This window comes from Nothoprocta perdicaria, unplaced genomic scaffold (assembly GCF_003342845.1).
Source record: "Nothoprocta perdicaria isolate Ctin4 unplaced genomic scaffold, notPer1 scaffold_98, whole genome shotgun sequence".
NCBI classification, from domain to species: domain Eukaryota; kingdom Metazoa; phylum Chordata; class Aves; order Tinamiformes; family Tinamidae; genus Nothoprocta; species Nothoprocta perdicaria.
Window position 1 is genome coordinate 678869 of NW_020456287.1, and position 24143 is coordinate 703011.

A 24143-nucleotide genomic window follows, 5' to 3' on the forward strand; every position below is an offset into this window, starting at 1 on the left:
GCTGAACTGCCCCAGGCAGCAGCCCTCGTGGTGCCCCCTTCGTGGGGGGCAGCTCTACCTCACCAGCCACTTAGGTGACAGGTTCCAGTCAAAATATATATTTTGTGTGTGTGTGTGTGTGTGTAACTGAAAGTAGATGTGCCCTTAGGACACCTGTGGAAGCATCTTCTCTGAGGCAGAAGTCTTCTGGCCAAATAATCTTGATGAAACCCCCCTGTCTAAGCCCTGGAAAAGTTAACAACCCCAAGAAAAAGACACTTAACACCAGCTGAATTCAAGTTTCAAACTTAAAATTGCTGTATTCGCAATGAAGGAATGACTCCAAGTGCACAGTAACAACCTCAGTGTTTTAAAGAATACACCCCCCAAGCCTAGTAAAGGGAAGAGAGAAGATAGTCACTGACATCAAAATCAGCACCTAGGAATAAATGCTTTTCTGCTGCTTTGCTTCCTAAAATTTGTCAAGAACAGTAAGGCGTTTTACCAGAAGCTTGAGATTTTTTTCCAAGGCAAAAGAAGTTGGCTAGTACATAAGTACAAAACAGAAAATTTTATTACATGTAATTTAAGTTTATACAATACTTGAGTGCAAAAAAAAAGAAGAAAAAACACASCCTGAAGTACACGCACACACTTCCAAAGCAGCCCATCCCTGCCCTCCAGGGCTACCAACTTAACCTGATGTCACCAGAGGTAAGTCCTTCCTTAGCCATTATAAATATTGCTGTACAGCTTACACAAAGTACACACTTCTACTTACATTAAGGAACACTCAGAGCACTTTACTGCCTGTTAGTTGCTCCTTTCTTGGCCATCACTTGCTTTGAGGATACATTATTATTTCTGCACCCGTGAAGCGCCGAGATACACGTGATTAATTGCAAATGGCAACATCGTTCACCAGGATGCGGCTGCATGAAGAGAGCACCGGGCCCTCCACTTGGCCGGGATCCCGGGGAGTTAATGGGTACGTGACAGCGTTCTGTGGCTCAGGCGGGACTGCCAAAAGGCCAGGACTAGATTTCAATTATTGACAGTGCTAGAATCGAGACTTCCTAGCCTGAGAAGTCCTCAACACCACTTGGTGTCATCTGCATGCTGCAATTTTTCCCCCCTCCCCTTGAAGTCCTGAGCTGCTTCCACCAGCCTGAGTTGCTAAACGCAAGCGGGGATGTTGCTTGGGGTTTGGAGTTGGGCATTTGGGGAGGGGCRGTTCGCTCTTTCTTGAGCACACAAGACATTTGCTTTTGGCTTTATACAGACCTTCACATCCTCCGAGACAGGAGCCCAGCTGTGCTTTACCCGCACGCTTCTGCCAGCCTCTTGCCCCAGGCCAAGTGCAAGAAGATGCCTGCAGTCACCCAAAACGTACAGCCCCTTGCTTCAGTTCTTAAAGGCTCCACATTTACTGGCTTTAGCAATGAATTCCTTTAGCAGAGGACCATCCATTTGCCAAAATGCTGCAGTTTGTGTCACTTCTGTCAAGTGATTGACACAAAACTTAAAGCAGAATTCTTCGAGATCCTAGAAAGGAAAAGAAAAGGTTATTATTGTCACTTCCCTCACAGAGCCTTGCATTCAGAGGCAGCACAAATGTCTTTATAGGCTTTACGTTTAGTGCCACTAACAGCAAAGAAGTGGCCAAATACATTAATCGAGTGGCTCCCAGCCTTCCCCTACAGTGTGACTGTGTAAATGCTGCAGACAAGAATAATGACACGGCCACAAGGAAGACTAACCCTAATTTGGTTCTCGAGGTACAGCTGCAGCCATATACATTGCTCAAAAGAGTGTGTTTTTACAAGTTTTATCTGACCTACAAATCCACTAAGTGGTAAGTCTAGCTCTTAGCATCTTCATCTGCCTTTGCTGACAGCTACTGAGCCCCGGACASATAGGAAATCTGGAAATTTAGCCAGGACAGCACCATATGGAAGTTAAGCTCTTCCCGTCTCCGTTATGGTCTCAGTGGGCACACAGGCTGCTTTCCTGCATCCTTGCTGGCTCAGCCAGAGCTCGGAAGCTGCGTGCCGTGGCTTTCCGTGCACGTGTGCTACCTCACTGCCTTTGTAAAGCAAAGCTTGGGCAAAAGGCCTTTCCCTGCACTAGAAACAGGTTTTATTTTTTTATTTTTAAGGGTTCTGGATATCTGAGACTACTCGGAAGTGCCTCCCATTTAAGGATTAGAAGGAGAACCTGAGATACCCATCATTGCACCCACACCACAGAACATCTAAAAACCAACGAGGCAGGGATCAATGTAACACTGACCACTGAATTGCTTCCTAGTCAATCAGCTGTGTTTCTAACTCTTCTTTTGAAAGGAAATCGTGCTCCCCCGGCACAGCACTAAGCTGCTGTGAGGAGGAGGATGCAGCCCTCACCAAGTAGCACCTCTCTCCCACCCTGCTCTATTTTCGGTGCTTTACAACGCCATAGTACTAGTACTTCATACGTAAGCACAGACCCTTCCTTAGTTGCTCAGCAGACTGGGTGCTGACAAGTGCTCGTATTTTCACTTAAGGTCAACACTGAAAGCTAGCTCAGCTGTGTGCCAGTGAGTTCTTGACACAAGAGCAATACAAAAATAGGTCCTGGCCTAAAACCAGGCTTTCTGAAGCTGCAGATCTTGGCTTGGGTAGCATCTGTGCAATGAAAAAAGACAAGCTCATTAGAACTTAGCACTGAGAGGTTTTAAGTAACAGAATCTATCAGGACTATCACTTTAAATAAAATTACATCATACACATTACAATATTTTACACTTTTATTAAAAAATATATATTCCAATTCAACGCATCAGAAGCATACAAACAGTAATACTGTGTCATTAGTATGAAACTTTGGAAAGATTGAAGTTTTGTATTGAGAAAAAGCTGAATTTCACTTCATTTACACTTCAAGCAAAACTTAGTGAAGAATTAAGTGCTAAAGGCACAAGGTGCTTCCAATGCTTATTTGCAAGYCACACTGCTGAAAGCCAGGCCTGAACTGAGTCCAGCCCTTTGCATTCAGTTGGTCGCTAAAGGAAGGTCTAGCAGAGCTTCACGCCACGGCAGTGAGCCTGGAAGCGAGTGAGGCGGCTTCTTTGGACTCGTCCTCCAGGCAGTGCCAGGGGCCAATAACTGCATCACCCGAACCCTCCCCAACCCTGCCCTGACCTTACTGCACGTTAAATGTTTACCAAGAGCAACCCTTTCTCCTTGACWTAGGATTTAAGCCTACCATTGGGAAGGCTTCTCATTCCAGTTAGTTAGTAGTAACAAAGAATAGAAGAATAACTGGATTATTCTACTTTTTGTAAGTMAAGTCAATCACACGCTGAGGATTATTCTGCAAATAATCACTTCAAGCTAAAAYATGAAAAGACCTTCATATTTTCTATGAATTCCCACGAGGAATGTTGCTCACAAGGGAGCTGAGGCCGTGGTTGAAGCACCAACCCCGCCATTCAGGTAACATCCATCCAGCAAGCACCACACCGCAAGGCCCAGGAATAAGGCAACTGCATGCATATTGCTGGGCATTAAGCACAAATCTTCACCTTTTAATTAAGGAAGTGCAAGAAAAAGCACTGAGTTGATCTACCGAGTACCAAAAGCCTTTAATACGGGTAAAGAGCAAGTCAAAAACTAGCTGGTCACAAAGCTGCACGTACGACATGCAGGTAACTATTCCAAACAGAGCCAAAGAAAGCCTGGGAATCCTTCTGGACTAGGTCCTAGGGCAGCATGTTAGTGAACTGGCAGTAAAGAATGAGACTTACAGAGGGAGAAAATTCCACAAGCCCTCCCTTTTCCACAGTAGTTCTCTGGCTTTGAAGCACATTAAGCCCGTAAGGCAGTAAAGAATGAGACTTATAGAGGGAGAAAATTCCACAAGCCCTCCCTTTTCCACAGTAGTTCTCTGGCTTTGAAGCACATTAAGCCCGTAAGGCAGCGCTCATCCTGCACTAGAAATGCAAAGCCTGCAAGCAGATCTGACTGCAGGTACCTGTTCACAACAGCAGCAACCACCACTTACCAGAACAGCCCCACCCAAAATACCTAAGCCCACAACCATAYCACACTTTACAACCCAAACCTTACAAAAAAGATAAATTTGGGATTACAACCCAAACCTTACAGGAGCTGCTTCTCAGAATGTGATGATTTTCCTATGTTTTTAAATACTACTCTTGTTAATGTTTTTTTCTTTTCTTTTTCAAATCACGCTTTCTTCCATATAAATAAAAAWTCACGAAGCTCGGCAGACTGCCATAATGTTTAACCATGAATTAAGCAAAATAAATATTTATAAATCCCAARTCTCAGCCTGGGACTCAGGTCATCTTTAGATCCCTATACACTATTTCCCCGCTGCAGTACAGGTTCATAAAACATCCTGCTTTCAAGCCAAGTACAGTTCCTGCAAGCCCAATGGCAACATTCTCCAACTGTGACAAGAGCAAAGTGATTCCAAGATAGGACAGGAATGGATGCTTCTCTTTACAGCTCRGATCAGAAAGCAGCCCCCTATTTAGAGACCAAATTTTAGAAGTTTACCTCTGCATCATATCTGACAGCAGCAGAGAGCAACGAGAAGGCGTTTTCCACGGTGATTCCTCTCTTGATAATGTGCTGACATAGTTTTTTCAGTCTGTTTTCACAATAAGAAGTAGCCAAATCCAGAAGCCCTGCAACCGAAACGCGATCAATATTAGCCCCTTGCAATCACCATCCCTTCGAAGAGCAGCGTGTGCTCCTGGGCTACAGGCTGCACCTCTGTGTTCTRTGCATGGGGGTCACTATAGAGCAAAGCCTATTTCACTGTTTCACAGGGAAAAAAAAGGCCATTTACTAAGGCAAGCTGCAATCCTGTTAATCTCTGTAGATGTACAAGCTGTTCCCTCGATCTGCCTACCTAATTGTTTGCAGGACAACTGTTGCAAAGCGGGTACATCACACGAGTCAAAACCTTCACTATTAAAAAAATCCACCCTTGAATCACAGCTTGCTCTTTGCTCCGCTGCCCACGCTCTATTACATCTACCGGGATTTTTTTCATATTATCCTAACCAATAACTGATTTATTAAAATATCTGCATATTTTACTAAGAGAAATACAGATTCCCCTTCACCTTTGAGGGACTCACAGTTTATGCACTACTTTTTGCAGTAGTAAGCTGGCTACAGCAGTATTTTTCAAACAACTTTATTAATCCCCAATAAACTTCTTATGGGCTGGACTAGAAGCCTCCATGTATACATTTACTCTGCAGCCCTCTTCCCAGTCTCCCTGGCTCCTGCTTTCTACAATAGTGGGACCAGCAGCGATACCGATAGCGTCCTCGGGCGGGAGGTCCACACTGTCTGTGTACAGGTACTCCAGGAAGGCTCGGTACACGGGGTAAGAGAACTGGTCTATTTCTATCACCTCCTTCATGTCCTCATTCCAGTAGGACTGGAACATGGTTCTGAAGTGTTCACACCTAGAAGGCAAACACATAACCAGGAGTCCTGATTTTTGTATATAGAGTCTTTCTATTTCTTTAGTTACAGATGTATGCATGAGTGTTATACTACAGTCTTTCTGAAATGTGCAGTTGTTGAAAGCTCTTTCCCTCAGCCCATCATGATTAGTGATCCACATCCTGGGTCCTGCYGTTGTACACATTACACTTGTGCACCAGCAAGAACCCCTTATTTGAGCTACGCTACAGAAATGTCTGTGCAATCACACCAGCTGAGCAGAACTTAYTTTCTAAGAACAACGTGTAGGCTTAGCGAAAATTGGTTACGGGTTATTTTAAGACCGAGTTTAGATCCTCCCCTCTTTCGTTCTCCCCTCCCCTTAGGTGTGATGCCAACAGGTAATTTGGGATAAGCAAGAGCTACGGAAGATGAGCACTACCTGATCTTCAGGACAGCTTTGTGAACGTGAATGTACTTCCCATCCACRCGGAACTTCAGGTCTGAGGTTTCTGGGCTGTCAAACTCTTTCTTCAGAGACTCGGCTACTGTTAGAAAGTCTTCATGCTCTAAAAGAACAGTTTTTAGAATCAAAGAGCACATTAGACGTCTTAAATGGACACTCACAATGCTGTGGGCAATGGGAGCTGGGCAGTTAACAGCAAAATGGGTCTGGATCAGAAGTCTGGGCCAGCAGCAGGTCTCAAAGAWGCTCCTGCTGACAGCGGGAGGCTGATGCTTGAGGCATCACCTACAAGCCACCCAACAGAGTGCATGGTGCATCAGTCCCRCTAATGTGACCTGAAGAAGAAACCTGTCACCCACTGGGCACGTTTCTGGGCTGGCTGGTCGGCTGTAGTCTCCAGGTTGTCAGTTCACAGCTTTGCTGGGCTGATGTAACAGCATCCTCAGCATTTCATGTTAATTCAGTTTATCAGCTAATTCCAACAGCACAAAACTCAATAGCAGTGCTAGAAGCCAACGGACCAGGACTGTGGTGTCTACTACCCAGGACACAACAGTTCAGCACCTTTGGAAAGGACTAAAGCCGAGATCTCCCTGCCCTTGACAGGGCTCAGAAAGGCCTAGGATCCAGGTCCTACAGTAGCTCCATCATCTCTCTCTCCAGCACAAGTAGGCCAAGACTTGTGGTAAAGCAAGAACCATGAAGTTTCAGGAAACCTAACTATAATCCACTGTTTGAAGCTCCAGTTCATATAATTCACAAGTGTTTTAAAACATGTGGTTCCTAAGAAGCAAAAYATATTTTTAAAAAAGGTTTTCTACTATTATGGAAGAAGAGCTGTCTCCTGTATCCTATATGACTGTTACTCAACTGCTTACTTTCTAATCATCATTAGAGACAGCTAATTAGTTGGTATGCTATACAACCCTCCTTCTCAGCAAGCTGCCCTAAAAGACGAGTTATGCTCATGCCTCCAAAGACCATGAATTCTTGGTTTTCCCTGATTTACATGGATTGCACCAAGAATCTGCATCTCAGAAGGGCTAACTAGATCAGGCTCTAATCCCCCCTGCACTCGTCCATGGGATTTGCTTTCTGGGTCACCAGCTGAGCTCAAGCCACGCTGGAGATCAACTTTCACTCCAAGCCCCTTAAGCACAACAAGGACTGCAGATCCGAACTTTCCCACAGACAATCCCGAGTGCCTCATCCTGGTTTTGGCAGAGCCACCGTAACTGGAAATGGAACAATAACCATTGCGTAGAGTTAGCTCTCACTAAGAAAGAAACATAATTTTTAACCYATATAAATAAAAAGGTGTGGAAGGGAAAARAATACTTAGMAGGGACATTAAAKATGCCTTCAGAAYTAATGCATTAAATATTCTGATAGCYYTACTACTGAATAGAAGGAGGAAAATTCTCATTAGCCTTTGGGGATTAAGATACAGACATAATTCAAAAGTCTTGGTATGCTCTGAGTAGGAAAGCTCCATGAAATTGAGAATTTACTGAAACAGAGGAGACAGCGTCTTAACAGCCTTCACAGCCTCGCGCAAAATGCAAGAGATCTGGACAACTACCAGACCTCTACCAAGGAAAGATTACCATAGATCCCAAAGGAAAGAACGATTAGAGAATGAAGAGAGTGGGATAACTGCAAGACTTGGATTTACCCAGAGGCAGATCATTCCAAGCTAATCTGCTCCCTCTCTGGTAGAATTATTCAGTTTTCCTCTACGGATGAGAAGCTGTTATCAGCACTTCTACAAATGTGATAACAAGCTAAGATGGAGMGTCAGGTTAGGACAGGAATTCTCAGACAGCTACAGGGCTGTCTGAGATCGAACACACCATGGGGAAAGGTGGAGTCTGAAATTGGAGGAACATTATAAGGGATTTCATCCCTCCACAAAACCAATTTTGTACACAGACTAACAAAATTAAGATCTCTTGTCAATACGAAAGTAGATTAGACCTCCTGGACGTTCTTGAGGACTGAAATGTTGATCTAAGGTCAAGTCTAATAAGCATGAAGTGCCGACTATGCAAATTTATAGTGTGTATATAATAAGAACTGGCAGTACAGCACTTGAAGATAACCAAGATGACAGATGACAGRCATGGGTGAAGTAGTTGGTCTCAATGGCAGCACCCCCCCAAGGCAATATATATATTTTTTTAATATATATATTTCTAAATATATAAATATAAGAGAGAGATCTTCAACACAGAAAACAATGACATTACTTGTACATCTACCAGTCTTGAAGATAATCAAACTAAATCAGGCTGAGCAATATTATCTCACAAAAAGGAAACTAGGAATTCTACTTTAGCTTCCTAACATGAAACATAGGACATTTATCCCTTCATATTTGTATTGGGAGTGTAAATACTAGGCAAAGGAAGCTAAGAAACAACACTTGCAATTAGAAGCTGTTAGATATCAAAACACGAGTCMGAAACAGTTGCCCAAACAGGAGCAAATAGTTTTAGGAGCAAAAAGCTACAGTTAATGATTCCAGAGTCCTTCCCAGTTCTAACCTGGGGATCAAACAATATGAATGTGGAAAACGTACAATACTCCCAGTGGAGTCAATGTCTCTAGACCTGTACTGTCAAGCAAATGATCTTGCTAAGGCTGTACCGGATCCTCAGCTGCTGAAGGAGAGTTCCTCCCACCTCCCAACCAAAAAAAAAAAAAATATATATATATATATATATATATATATATATATATTTGAGGTTTAGAGCACTAAAACAACAATTATTCGCTAGAAGAGCGAGGAGAACTGGCAGTTTAGATTAAAAGCAAATACTACCTCTCTCAAAAGCAACATACAGTGCTAATCACCACAAACATATAGAGCCTGTAAATCGAATGCATATTTTACAAGAATATTTACGTGTATTTGGCTCATATAGCCCTGCGTGGAGCATGCGAGCGCTCACCTACGGAGAGCAGGCGCCACATGACGGCGGGGGTGGCGAAGCAGGCGAACACGTCGTCGGTGCAGGCGAAGTGCGTGAGGTGGGGCAGGATCACGGCCTGCCCGCGGCACTGGCCCCACATGAACACCTGGCCGCTCTGCGTCTTGGCGGCCGACGTGTGCGTGGAGTGGCACGCGGCGATCTCCACCACCCTGCGAGCGGAAAGAAACCCTTGCAAGACTCTTACAATCACCTGCCAAGGCCCCGCCAAAGTAACCCCTGGGCAGACTACGTATCGGTTCTCCTGCCGGGCTTTTTTCGTCTGCAGGAAGAGGATTCTGCTTGAATTGATCAATATAAAGATCTGCAATGATAGAATTGAAGCAATATCTAACTACGATCTATCCAAAGTTCCTGAAAATATTTCTATAAGTTCTTTCASACAGATTTTATAAAGATTCTTGCATTTCACAGTTGAAAGTTTTGCTAGAAAATACCCAGGGAGTTCACTAAGAAACCMCTTCAACTCTGCTTCAATCTGGTTTTGCATATAGACTGAGTTCTGACCTAATGTCTTCATTTTTGATATCATGTCTTGCTCTTTGCTTCCCTTCTTCAATACTGGAGCTCAGTTTGAAACACAGCTCTCTTACAGAGAGTACATTATTAGAGGTTAGGTGAACGTGCCAGCTTAAAACCCCAGCTATGGCTGGTTTTTAAATGAAATTCTACAAGAGGGCTGAAAATACTGTATAGACCTTAGAATACTCCAGTTGCTGATACACACTTMTCTATTTCATTCTCACTAATCTGACTGTGTTATTTGAAGTGTTAGAGGAACCAAGAAGGAACACTCCCATTAAAAGCACTGCAAGGACATTTCCAGTATCTGTGTTTAAATAAGCAAAAATTAGAGGAAGTTCCAGACTTGGTTGAAAACAAAAGCTCTGCTTTTCCAAAATCYCCCCATGCTAACATGTATCAGAAGACTTCATTAAATAAGTTAAAAAGCAGAGAAGTGAGAAGAAAAATCATTAGTTGGGACAAATAAAAATCTTTTCAAAGAGCTTAATACCCCCAAGCATTTTGTCATTTACTTGAAAGGCTAACTGTACACCCACATTGCTAGGCAAAACACAGAACCCCTATTTTAGGTTCCAAACTTCTTTCAACATAAACCACTAAAAGGGGGCTTCCACCCCCTGTGCAGTAATTTGGAGCAAATCAAATACTAAGGGCATATATTAGAGCAGCAGCAGCTTAGGCAGCTCTGGGTGGTGCGAAGATCTCTCAGCAGACATGGGACACCAGTAAGCAATTGTTTCAAGGTTCTTCCAGCCACATCTAGTCTCCAGATAGCTTCTTGTCACAGTATCTGATTATTCAAGTATTATAGCCCAAAAGCTTTGGCTGCAGGATGTCAAAGTCTTCACAATCCCTCAAATACACTGTTTCTGCCTTTATTTGCTGAGAAATTAAGAATTTAATTTCTGTTCATGTCCTAACAACTTTCAATTATAGCTCCAGTAGTAGCTAACATTTCCTCCCCAAACTGCCTTTTATTCACAGAATAGATCCTTCCTTTTAGGACAGCCATACTCTTTTATATATACATATAGTAAAAATATAGTAAAAATATATATAATACTTTCATAACCATACCTCTAAACTATTGTCAGATAAAGTCTAAAAGCCCTTATAAGCTGTAGGTGCAAGATTCTTGAAGACAGTAAGAAATGCCACCTCCCAAGGAGCTTTCAGCAGCATTGCATATAAATACCACAAGAATTACATGAATGAAAGGAGCAGTGAGGGAAGCATAAACGYGCCCCATGTGCAGCAGAGCTTCTGCCCTGGCTCCAAGGGGAGCAAGGCGAGCAAGATGAGGGAGCTCAAACTGCTTCTCTTGCTCCTAGATTCCAAGCAGAAGTTGTAGGGTATGTACTCCCTCCTTTTTTAGGCATTGAACAAATGCCAGCTTTACTATAACCCCACACTCTGTTTGTGTACACTTGTAAATGCAAAGTTGCCCTCAACTCACTTGAAAAATAAATTACTAAGGAAATAAAGTCTGTTACAAGCATTTACATTTCCCTTCTGGTACCTTAATAAATCAGCAGTTTTTTCATTTCATGGTAAGAAACRGGACAAAAAAATAGGAATGATGTTTCTGAAATACAATTTAGATCTATAAAATGATAGCTTTTATACCCAAATGGTGCAGGAAATGGAGGATGAAATTATCCCTCACCTGACTTACAAGTTAAGAGATTTCCAAACAGATACACATTAATCTACAGGCAAGCACATGGCTCTGGAGAATGGGACTAAGATCTTCAAGGCTGCAGGTGAATAGTGCAAATATCACAGGATTTGGGTTCCAAATATTATGACAAAAAAAGGTGCTGGAAATGTTGTGTTGAACAAGAGTCAGGGTGGATCTCTCATGGGTCAGGAGAATACAGAYGTTATTTAACTACGACCTGGTGCCACCACCAGCAGTGGGAACAGCTGCCGTTAGCTCTAGCTACCTTGCAGACCAGGTCTTGTTTGTGCTGACCTCAAAATTGATCTTTCCTCACATACCTCCAAAAGAGGGACTCTTTGCGGGGGTGGGGKTTTTTTTTGGTGTTTTWTTTTTTAAATGTAGATCTCTTAAAAGCTTGGTATGGTGACTTGATAGTGCTACACTTTTGATGAAAGGAATCAGATTTAGAATAACTTAATATTTAGCCATTCGTTATCTTTCAAACACAAGCAAGCAAGGATACATTTACTTTCAATGGCCAACACAGATCAGAAAAGCACTCAGTCTGAAGCACACAGAAAACACCATCTGCTCTTATGCTTTTAATATCAGCAATACAAAAAYAATCCACCAAGCCCAAATATACACACTTCTAATGCTAAAAACTACATAACGTAAGCTCGCACTTGCCAGTCTCAGGAACAAGCTTCAGCAAGATTACCTTTCTTTCTCCATCATGATCTGCACGGGGCTTAGCTGGTTGCTTTTATTGCCAGTTCCCAGCTGCCCATAAGTGTTAGCTCCCCAGGCATACAGCAAACCCTCATCTGTTAGTGCTAGCGTGTGCGCATAGCCACAGGCAATCTGTAAGTAAATGTGTAAGTGTTACTACTAAACAAACGAGAGAGATGAAAAGCAAAATTATTGCACACATTACTTTGTCAAACTCAATGCTCTAAACATCTAGAGGGTCTAACAAAAGTGTTGCATCTCTTGTTTTGCATCTTTAAGTTAGCTATATTCTATGGAAGCCACTTCAGGGAATCCCTAGTCTCTCCTCGCTTTCAACTGCAAATTCCCCAAAGAATGAATTTCATCATCCTATCATGAAACTCTGAAATATTTTGAGAATACTTTGACATACTTTGGTATTTAAAATACTAGCCGAAATCCCAAAGCCAGTGGCCCCTTCAACCTTTTCTAAAAGGGAAGAAACTATGCATAACTGTTCACCCTGAGTTACAAAGTGAACTTCAAAGAAACTTGGAAAATATACAGAAAAGTCCCAATTTTTAGTTTTAATATTTAGCTGTAAACAGAGAGACACTCTCTCACCTCCTGCCCTCCCCCCATATTCTACAAGACTAGGATAAAGTMGAATCCAGTTTGAATTCCAATCTTTTATTGTTTGCATTGATTCCTCCTATTTGCTTAGTTCCTTCAGCTTTGTCATAAAGATGCCATTTATACCAACACAGTTTAGAGTTACACTAGCAAACTTTAAAGTATTCAAGAGACTTACAAAACTAAGTATTTTATTACTTACTTGCACTTCTTTTTTAAATTAGACTAATGTAAATTATTTGCCTGTTATCATAGAATCATACAATCCTTAAGGTTGGAAGAGACCTCTRGAGGTCATCTAGTCTAACCCCCCTGCACATGCAGGGTCACCTAAAACATGTGGCACAGGGCTGTGCCCAAGTGGGTTTGGAAGATCTCCAGAGGAGAYGCCACAACCTCCCTGGGCAGCCTGTTCCAGGGCTCTGTCACCCTCACTGTCAAGAATTTTTTCCTTAAGTTCCTGTGCAACTTTTGGTGCTTCAGCTGGTGGATGTTTCTTCTAGTTCTATCAGTGGCCACCACTGAAAAGAGGCCAGCCCCGTCCTCCTCACTCATACATTTTTAAATTCATCTAACACAAATTATAGGAGCCAAATGAGTTCAATATAGGAACTGTGAATTCTAGACCCATGTATATGTTCTAGATTCCCAATATACAATTTCTGCAGATGTCAAAAATAAGAATGTATTCATGTTTCCAAGTTAGACATACCTGGAGCACACAGACCCCATGTAATGCTGCCACTCTGCATGGTGTGAGCTGATTGCCGTTGTTCCCAAGACCCAGCTGACCATTACCATTGTAGCCCCAGCCATAAACCTGATTKAAAAATCAAAACAAGATTAATAAGATATTTACACGATGTATTATATATATATGATATATGATTGATCATATTCGACTTTTCAATTCTACATTTACTTGCTGAAGCAGCTTTCTGAAATATTTGTCTTTGAACTTACAATACACCAAAAACTCCCACAGCATCAACATCTTTTTTTCCCCCCCCTCTCTCTTCTTCCTTTTTAAAGGAATCAAAGCCTCTTTTCCGGGGGGTGGGAAGCAGAAGAGGGGTTGAGAAAACCCAAGGAAATCATGTACAGTGGAAGTTCATCTCCACCTTAGGATGGCTACAGACTTTCACAACCCTACTCAGGAAATGCTATATTCTGAGCCTGGTGAAAKGTAGTAAAATTGAGGTTATAGTTTTTACCTAGAAGCAAGAGAGCATTGTGAATATCTTACGTAAGACTGAACTGTTAAACAACACCAGGGCAACTTATAAAAGTGGTCTTTGTTTCATTCTGATAGCAGTTAAGTAACATAATCTATTGAAATAATAAAGAAGCACATGCTTAATACAATAGTTCACACACAGATGCAGACTCAGAAATAAAAACAAATTTCTAGAACAATCTTCATAGAATCACAGAAACCTTAAGGTTGGAAGGGACCTCTAAGAGGTCAYCTAGTCCAATCGCTTAGCTCACACAGGGTCACCTAGAGCACATGGCACAGGGTTGCGTCCAAGCAGGTTTGGAAGATCTCAGAAGAGGAGATTCCACAACCTCCCTGGGCAGCCTGTTCCAGGGCTCTGGCACCCTCACTATGAAGATTTTTTTCCTACAGTTCGTGTGGAACTTTGGGTGCTTCAGTTTGTGGCTGCTTCCGCTAGTTCTATTGCTGGCCACCACTGAAAAGAGGCCGCCCCCTCCTCCTCACTGCCTCCCTTGAGGGATTTATACACACTGATCAGGTCCCCCCTCAGCCTCCTCTTCTCCAGGCTGAACAGGCCCAGCTCTCAGCCTTTGCTCATAGGGCAGATGTTCCAGGCCTCTGATCATCCTCGTAGCCCTGCGCTGGACTCTCTCCAGCAGCTCCACATCCCTCTTGTCCTGGGGAGCCCAGAACTGGACACAGTGCTCCAGATGTGGTCTCACTAGGGCTGCGCAAAGGAGGACAATCACCTCCCTCCACCTGCTGGAGACGCTCTTCTTAATGCACCCCAGGATCCCATTCAYCTTCTTGGCCACCAGGGCACACTGCTGCCTCATGGTCAACTTGTCCTCCACCATGACGCCCAGTTCCCTCTCTACAGGGCTGCTCTCCAGAAGGTCAGTCCCCAGCCTGTACTGGTGGTCTTTGCAGTAAGAAAGAGTAACTTTATTTTAAAGAAGATAATTCCAACTAACTATATTTTTTTCCTTAAGTTAGTTCTACAGTAGCTATCAACACATGCTCTATACCCCAAATCCTTTTCCATGTTTCCTTTTTCTCTTAAGCCAGAGACTGAGACTGAACAACAGAGACTGAAGAGGAGGAAGCTGCAATACTTACCTCACCATTGTTTACTACAGCCATGGAGGATGTCTGACCACAAGCAATGCCAACTACCGTTTTACCCTGTAAACAGTTTGAAACTCTACGAGGAGTTGGCTGGTTTGCTGTAGATCCAGATCCAACTTGACCACAGTTGTTATAGCCCCAAGCATATAGCTGTCCATTAAGAAAAAACAAAACAAACAAGATAACTGCAGTTTAATCCTTCAAAATAGGAAGGACAACTTTTCRACATACTGTTAGGATGAAGGTGGGTAAGCTATTTAAGTAGCTGAAATACTTTTAACTAATTTTAAACAACTGAAAACTATATACAGCAACAAGTCTGACCTAGCAAATACAATTATTTTCAGCTTTTTTCTACAAAACTGGAACACGTGGCTGAACTCAACAGATGGAATATAWTTCCATACTCAAATATAAAMTTGAAAATAAGACACAGAGCTTAGYGAATAAACTTTCTTTATCCTTTCATGATGTTGTAAAAACAAACACGAGCAAAGAAGTTATTTGTTTCACAGACTTGCTGAACGTCCCCTTTTGAAGCTGTTCAGAGACTTCAAAACAAGCTTATAGCTGGACAGTCACCATACTTCCTTTTACATCTACCAGAAACTGTGAAAGGGGATATTTAATCAACCACGTTTTGCAGCAGCAAAAAAGCTTGTCGATAGTTCAAAGCCTGTCAGTGAAAAACAGCTAACAATACAGAGAAATATTGGTCGTTTTCATCCAACAGTCCAAAAGAGACAGGTACTTGGCCATAAAAACATATGTAGCCTTTAGATTTTCCATTCCTTTAATGTTTCCACTTCATACACAAACCCATAGCTTAACATAATTTTTTCCTGATAATTTATTCTGTGATGCTTCACCCAGTTAAACGTTATCCTGTTGGAAATATCAGCTCCTTCACCAATACGGCACTGACACTCACTAAGAGCACTTTGATTCCCCTTATATGCAGTCTGCACATCCCTTAGTGCCAAAACCAGTCAGTTTACTGTGACACCTAATCAAAAGGCACTAAAAAAGCACTTTACRTGCCAGAAGACAGGTCAAAATGTCAAAGCCAAAAAGTGCCCTCTTTCTCAGGAGTATGAATGCTTGAAACTGTATGCTGTAAATTTTAAAGGTTCTGTAGACACGAGCTCCATTATTATGGGCAAACACTTTGTTCTCTTCTAGGCTTTTCCCTAAATCAGTACGGACTGCAAATGAAGGTAGTGTTTCCTTTCCTTAAGTCCCCCATTAGGATCTCCTTTTCATCTACACTGCATTAAACGTCCACTCAAACAACTGTACAAACCTTACACTTCACTTACAACTTCAATGCCCTTCTGAAACTCCAGTTACACTAAGTCATATGTGTTTCAGCAGCAAAATCTTTCTGTATATAAAACATYACACAACATATTTGACTGCATTCAGTATAATCATTTCTGGTACAATAAAAACCTCAGAGCAACAACTAGCATACTTTGCAGTAACAGTCTAAAGAGAGGTTTTACAGCACATTAATTAGCCACAGTTGCTAACCAGATGCAAATACCTTCTTCATAGAAACAAAGAAGTTTCCTCACTTCTAYCGAGTCTTCCAGCTTGTTACGGTCATTACAGAAAGACAAGGCAGTCGTTGCAGGCAACTACCACACAACATCTAACAGCACTAGTTAAATTAATATATGAACACCCTTGCTTTCCCATATGCAAAGGAAATTTTATAGTTTATCTCAGGCAAAGTTGAAGGTGTGACAAGCTTAGGTTCCTTATACCTCTATATATTATATGGTGGTTTAATACGGTTGAGGATGGAAAAAAATGTGGCTTCCATTTTCATGGTTAGGGAGGCTATGAATCAGAAGCCCTCATTTCTCATGACAGAGCCAAACCAGGCTCTCCCCCATGCAGCTCAGAACCCAAATACACACATAAATCAAACAAGTCTGACCAACTGGTAATCAGCAGTAAACCTGTGACACGTCGCCTTAAGTCATAACAATAAACAGCATCAATCAGGCTTGAGACACAGATCGCGTGCTCTTTCAGTAGCTACACACAGAAGGACTCACCAATTGCCAAAGTAATATTCTTTCATAACGCCAACATGGAAATTGTGAGGACTACAAGAAACATTAAAGGCTAAACCAGCTATATGAACAGTTAAATGCATGCCTTAAATACCAAAACTGCAAAGAATAGCCTTAAGATTTGTGCCTTACAAAGGCTCTACCACTTTTACGTGGCACAGCCTGCTGACGTTACGAGACTTTCAAAAGACATATAAAGTTTACTGCCCCCCCCCCTTTTTTTTTTTGTTTTGTTTTGTTTAGTTGGGGGTGGGTTTGTGGGAGAGTTGTTYCCAAGTCTGCTCTGAAAAAAATGATGCCACGTTTTAAGGCAGCAGGAGGAAAGATTATGCTCTACCTATATGCTGGATAGAGAAAGCTTCATAGCACCAGGTCACCTGCACTGTCCACTTCAAGAAGAAAATTAAGTTTGAACAGGTTTCAACTTACATCCCCATCAAATGATAACGCCATGGAATGATGAGAGCCACAAGCTACTTCCACCACTTTCTTTATTAACAGATTTGTGCAAACTTGAATGGGAGTAATGCCCTGATTGGTTGTGCCATTCCCAAGCTGGCTGTAACCATTATGTCCCCAAGCATAAACTTCACCATCTGCAAAATATTTGTGATAAAATCACTACAAATTCCATAGAAACTGATAGACAATTAGAAAATGAACACATGCAAGTGAAAAGATAACAAACAGTGAGACTATTAGAAGTATTTTCTGTATACTGAATGATTAAATAATGACATTCATTATATATATTATACATATCACATTATGTCCACTAGATTATTTTGGAATTAAGTGCAAGTGCACTGCTAAGACTGTATGTCATGAATGATATAGTAAAACTCCATAGTTATAACTTTAATGAAAAGGAAACTTATTTTATATATTAGGCAAAGCATTTGAGACCAGTGAGAATTCCTGAGTGTTAACTAGTTAACAAATCCATTCACTTGTGCTAGATATCCCTTCTTTTAAAGCCTAAAAAGAAATTAAAATCTGTAGCTTATGATTCCTAGTAAGTGATTATTTTCTACCTTCAGTGGCAAGTACAACATGTGGCCCGCTTCCATAACTGAGACTGGAAATCTTCTTTCCACATAAGGCTTCTAATTTCTTTGGTACGATTGTGCTCTGATTATCTCCAGTTCCCAAACAATTACTGCAATTTAGTCCAAAAACAAACACCTGAAAGACAAARGAATACTCCTTTCAAGACATCTAAATTCAGACACGCAGAGATGTTGTGACATCCAAATCTTCATAAAGCTTGGACAAAGTTTTGCCAATGATTTTTGAAAGCTAATAACTTCGCTCACAGTAGTTAACTGTCTCAAGAGTGAGGATCAGGGCATTGTTTCTGAATCATTATAACCCTCAGATTATTTCCTGCAGTATTCTTATTTAACTGCTATATCCCCATTGTGTGGGATACACACATACAGGGATATGTGTGTATCTTCTTTTACTTAATTTCAAGCCATCACAATTTCAAAAGTGCATATAATCCATGCTGGCCTTTCTCATTTGGAAGTTTTCTAAAAACTATGAATACATTGCCCCACAYAAGATTTTTTCAAAAAATACAAGTTCATCCAACATTTCTATGTTGGTTTTAAAATACATAAATTCACAMATTTATTTGAGAAGCTATTCACTTACAAACACTCTGTGGATGCTGAAAACAACTAATTGTAGAGTATTTGTTCCATTTTACATGGCCTTACCTCATCATTGTGTGTTATATATATAGCCTCATTAGCTGATGTACCAAATACACAGGCTTTTCGAATAGATGATATTTCTTGAGGTGACAGTAAAGTAAATATTGGCCACTTTCCTACATCGACCATGATGCTACTGTATTTCAAGAAGTTCCTATAAGTAAGACGGCATTACTGTAAAGAAAAAACAAAAGTTTATTATAAATTTTTTGTACTTTCAGCAACAGGCAATAATATAATCTCCCTTAAAGACAAGCATTCGTCCCTGAAAATAGAGTATCCTATATGAAATATTTAACTACATTTCTATTACAATGAATAAATAGCAAGTCACTTGTAGACAAATAAAAAGAACAGAAGCTATAACTGTGTGTTCAACTGAAGTTATTTCAATAATACCAAAATGGAAAATATCTGCTGTTCTCTGTGAAAACTTGTTAAGGGCTTATGATTGAGCAAGTATCATCTATTTGATGAAGGAGCAGATTTCTGACAATTAGAACTTATATTTACAAACTTTTGGCCTGTTTAAGCAGTCTTACAACTTACATATACCACCTAATAAAGCAGTTGAAGTATGTACAAATCCTGCAAATAAAAATAAAGCCGGGACTGTTCRGTGTATGAATTAAATTTGTCATCTGTTGGGTAATTAAGAAATCTCTATGGCCTCAACTTAACTCTGAGAACATAAAAGAAAAACTTATGAGCTTGGACAATTAAGTAGTGATGCACCTCAGAGAAAAATAATCAAACAAAACAGCCTTAKGTAGTTACTAAGAAACAAGCTACAACACATTAAAAGCTGGGAACAGATGGACATAGACTTCTCTGTCAGTGAATACAGACACGTACATCCATATTTCCACAATTCCTCTTAAGCAGCTATCTCTGGACAATCACACCAGCTCCAGAATGACACTGATAGTCAACTTAAACCTTCACAAATCATTTAGGATTTCAGTCCTGCACAGAGGAAGTATAACAACACTCCTACTCTGAAGGGATTCTGCCACTGACATTGTATTATCCACGCCCATGGAGTATGAACAATTTCAGTGAAATCTTAAAAGCTCTTGGTGGAGAATACCAAAGAGTCAGTGGWATGATACAAATGACAATGACCTGTTAAAAAGCAAAGGGAAAGTCTCTTTTCAGATGTCCACACTTTTCTTGTTCACATTTTGTTCCTTCCCTTTGCTTTCTATGCTCAGATCCTGCTCCATCCCTCTATCCTTTGTTTTGCTGCATTCACATGAAGGTTCTCACTCCTGGGGCCTGGACGGTAGATTCGAGCCACAAAACCAAAAGAAAGTCCCTTTCCTTTGGCTCCCAGGGMTTGGTTGCCAAAAAAGTTCTGACAACCAAGACAAAACTTTAGAGTGTTCATTCAACACCAGCAGCCAGCTCTAAAATGYAGAATGTTTAATGCAGCTGCACGTTTTTTTTTTGTGTGTGTGTGTGTGTGTTTTATTGTTTTTTATTGTTTTTTAAAGATTTTGAGAAACTTTGCAGTTGTAGAGGAAGTGCTGTGTATTTAAAAGAAAGCAAGAAAAACATACCCCTCCTTCCCCCTCAAAAAAATAAAACCAACCCAAAACATATAACTTGATTTGAGAAACTTTTCAGACAGCTAAAGTATCTTCACACCAAATAATGTAATCCTGCTTCAGCAAACCCAGGTTTGCTCTATAAGCACTCCTCATTAAGAGTAAACTTCCCTCTACACTACAGACTTGAAGCAACTCTTAAAAACATTTTAAGTCTCCAGATGGCAATGCATAATAAATGGGTTCGTAGACCTGTTTTTGAAAATGTACTTAATGCCAGAAACACCTATGTATTGCTCTCTAGACAGCTAAAACAGATCTGAATGCATGCAAGTATTCTTAATTTCTAGTCCAGTTATAAACTCAGAGTAGTTGGCTGATGAGATTTAAATTGCAGGAGTTCTTACCTCACTGTCAAACCTTTTAACATATGACACTACTGATCAATTTAAATGAGATTGAGATGATTTGTTCTCCTAAGCAGAGTAGCTAATCATGCCTTCTGGCTTTACTTGTTTGATTTGCTCTACRTAATATACACTTGGTAGGGCATGAGCATGAACTGGACATTAAAAAAATATAATCACAGGCCCAAAAGGAACACAGTGCCCTTCACTCCACCTTCCTGAACCAGATGAATAAGAAATTAAGTTTGATTATTATTTACTTGTTTCGATAGTCACCTAGAGACACAGACCCCTCCTACATTATATACTATGTAAAGACTATACTTGCACTGGAAAGCTTTTAAGCATAATATAGTAGCAAATGAAGCCCTTAGAGCCTAAAGAGAGGTTATTTTGATCTGCAGAACCAGAAAACAGAAGGAGCAAACATCAGCAATACTTATTCTAACTGCTTTGCTATCTTTGAAATTATCCAATAGCAACAGTATACAAACAGGAACAGAAACAAAGATGATTGTTTGAATCACAGTGATGCTAAAAATAAGCAAGAAAGGATGACTTGTGGAGAAGGAAACTGAACTGGCCGCAAGTGGTGTCAAAAAGAAACTGAACTCAAGAGTCTTCATCAGCACTAAGGCGGAAGAGAATCTAGATCTGTGCAAACCAAAAAATAAAATARAAAAAAAAAACCCAGCTCACTAACTTTAAGAGACTGAAGACCTTCAAAAATTCTGTGCTAAACTGCCACCTATTAATTCAATATCTCACTAACTTGCTTTCCAAAGAAATAATGTACAAGCAGATTACTAGCAGCATGTACATATGCACATATGCTTCCCTGCAAAAAAAAATGTTTACAAAGTGTTTTTAAAATGATTTCAGATAAACTTTTTCACAGCATTTATAGTTCAGCTAAACAAACCCATGCTGGAGAGAACAATGACCTCACACAACATCCTACCAGGAAAACAGTACCAATTGTCCTTGCAACAAAAATACTGTAGTTAACTTCTCAGGGACTTTGCCCTTCTTTGCAAGGATCATTTGAACACAGTTGTAAGGATCATTTGAACACAGTTGTTTCACTTTTTCCTCACGCTCCAATTTTGCAGCTCATTCTACTTGGGCAGACTCTGGCCTGACTAGAAAGAAATTGCTGGCTCAGGCCTGCATTTCTCCTGCTTGTTTAGGGCGATCACAGACACTATTGAGAACAACAAAAGCTGGAAGRTCTGGTTGTAGAGTCACAAGAAGTGATCAGCAGGCCTATTCAGTTTTTCAATTTTAGCTTCCTCAAACAGGAAACAGTCAGACCCTATAGACAGCACTAATCTCACCTGTGTTTTTTTCCAGCTTGTCTCTGCATTTTTAACTCGTATTCCTGCACTGAGGGAAAGAAAAAAAAAAAAARAAAAAAAAATACTATTGACTTTAATCAACTGTGCAAGCTAAGTGTTTCTATTGTGAATTTCCCCCTGCCAACAGAAAGATATTACACTCCATGAAAGTACATGCTATAACTCACTCTTTTAAGACCTTGTCATAAAGCAAGATTTCTACGACAAAACCTGTATGTTCAAAATTCTATATGGGGAGGATTTATTTGTAGATGCCTTTTACAAACAAACCAGGAAAAGGAAAAACTGATGCAGGAGCTGACAGCCAATCCTCGTTATTTGCTTCCAGTAACTGGTTAAGAGATTAAAAAAAGTAAACCACACCATACACACAAATATGATTGAACATAAGACTTTTGCAATTAAATWAACAAACCTAGAAAGATGGTAACAGAAATATAATTACATATATAATATACAACACAAGATATGTATTTAAATCAGCTGAACCATAACCATACCTTATTTGCAATGTACCACTCACTTCAGACAAGTCTTCTAAGTAGCACCAATATCTCAATCTCACTATGTACATAAACATTCAGGAAGACATTTCTGTGAAGCCCCTGCAGACTCACCTACAGGATCTCTTAAACACCGCGTTTCCTAATCAACTTTGTCTCCAAAAACGTTTCCTTAGGATGGCTAGCATCTTTCTCTCATAACTCCACTCCCAGTTTAAGTTCCTGCCAGAGGACAGAAACTCTACCTGTATACTATGTATCAGAAAAAGGGTATCTTTATTTCCTTTATTTCCCCAAAGAATGAGCAAATACCAAGGCCCATCTCTACCCTTCTGCAAAATGCGCCCCATGCCTCTTCGACCTTCCATTTCACACTTCACCACRATATGCTTTCCAAAAGAGGTCATAAAAGAATTGTCTAAAATAAAACCTTAAAATTGTTAAAAAATTAAAACCCTCAATATTTACTTTAAAAGTATATCATGACTCATGCAAATGACARCACATTAAAGGTTAAAGAAGCACTAAATATTGGTATAAAACTCCAGCGAGAAAAATATTGAGTCCCTACTTTTTCAAGAAGCTGGACCTCAGCCTTCAGGAAGCAGCCAACAAAGTGAAAGGTGAGCTGAAAGCCATGAACCAGAAAAGAGCTATTAAGAAGATYCTGTAAGTTATGACAAATCAAAAGAAATGTTTTTGGAGAGTTAGACAAAGTTACATGAAAAACACTCCCAGATAAAACAAACAACAAAAAAAAAGAGCTTCGAGAAGCCACTCGGGTGACAATCGGTAAGCAAGTGCCGCCAGCGCTGCTTAAGCAGGAGGGTATTTTTTCTCACCCGAAAGGGTAAGRTTTGCTGAGGAGCCTCGCAGCCGCTGCCCAGGGCCCGCTCCGCTGCCTGCGCGGGGACCGTTGACTCCAGCTCTCCAGCTGACGACGCGGGGTGAGGGGATGCCCGCCCGGCCACAGCCGCTACCCCGACTCGTGCTCCTCACCCGGCCTCCGCGGCATCCTCCGGAGGCTCCGCCTCGCCACAACGGCCGCTCCCGCTGCTTCCGCGGCAGGGGCAGGCGGGCCAAGGAAGAGCCGCGACCGTTACGGCCGTTGCTGCCGTTACAGCCGTTGCCGCCGCCTCCCCGCACGCGCAGCAAGGCGGGGCTGGGGGAGGAGGAGGAGAGAGAGGACACGTGGCCACGTGACAGCGAGCCCGCCTGCGCGCGCGCGCCCCCTCGTGGCCAATGGCAGGCAGCGCTCCCGCCCTGTTCTCGACGCCTATTGGAGGAGAGAGGGACCACGTGGTCTTCTCCCTTCCCTCCCCCGCCCGGGCGGCTGCGCCCCGCCCCAACGGTCGCCCGCTCGTGAGGCGAGCGGGTGTCGAGGGCTGCGGTGCTGGGGGCGGGCGGCTTGCAGCTGCTGGGGCTAAATTCAGCGAGCTTCTCGGTCCCGCGCTCCCGTAGCGTGGCCTCTGGGCCCCTCTCCCTCTGCAGAATCAAAACGGGATTTACCCATTTTCGAAGGAACTGTTCAAACTTGGAGTCGAACTCCACAGTACTCTCTTGTGTAGAGCTGTGGGGGAGGATCCGGGAAAAGGGAGGTGGGAGAGCAGGCGTCCCTGGAGAGCTCTTTTATTCGGAGAAGCTGTTAGCCAGGAGAAGCTGTTAGCCAGGAAGTGGCTTCCGTTTTCCTTGAGATTTCCTTCTTGTCCTGGGTCATAGAGCAGCCTGCAGC

At 41.6% G+C, this 24143-nt stretch overlaps 1 protein-coding gene across 4 annotated transcripts; it reads right to left on the reverse strand.

Annotated features, from left to right (window-relative positions):
* Positions 1-531: 531 nt before the first annotated feature.
* RCBTB1 (RCC1 and BTB domain containing protein 1) lies at positions 532-23534 on the reverse strand. 4 transcript variants are annotated; one of them, XM_026053290.1, is made up of 12 exons: positions 23254-23356; positions 18597-18767; positions 17907-18057; positions 17302-17468; positions 14780-14938; positions 13154-13261; positions 11819-11961; positions 8871-9061; positions 5893-6019; positions 5319-5470; positions 4545-4675; positions 532-1524 (listed from the first exon to the last, which is right to left on the reverse strand). In XM_026053290.1, the coding sequence occupies exons 2-12, from the start codon at positions 18720-18722 to the stop codon at positions 1384-1386; spliced, it is 1596 nt and encodes a 531-aa protein (XP_025909075.1). In that variant the 5' UTR covers positions 18723-18767; positions 23254-23356; the 3' UTR covers positions 532-1383. The 4 variants fall into 4 exon arrangements, with proteins under 4 accessions (XP_025909075.1, XP_025909076.1, XP_025909079.1 ...); XM_026053291.1 differs by lacking the exon at positions 23254-23356 and adding an exon at positions 23411-23534 and having other exon boundaries at positions 1384-1524; XM_026053293.1 differs by lacking the exon at positions 532-1524 and adding an exon at positions 2485-2645.
* Positions 23535-24143: the final 609 nt, after the last annotated feature.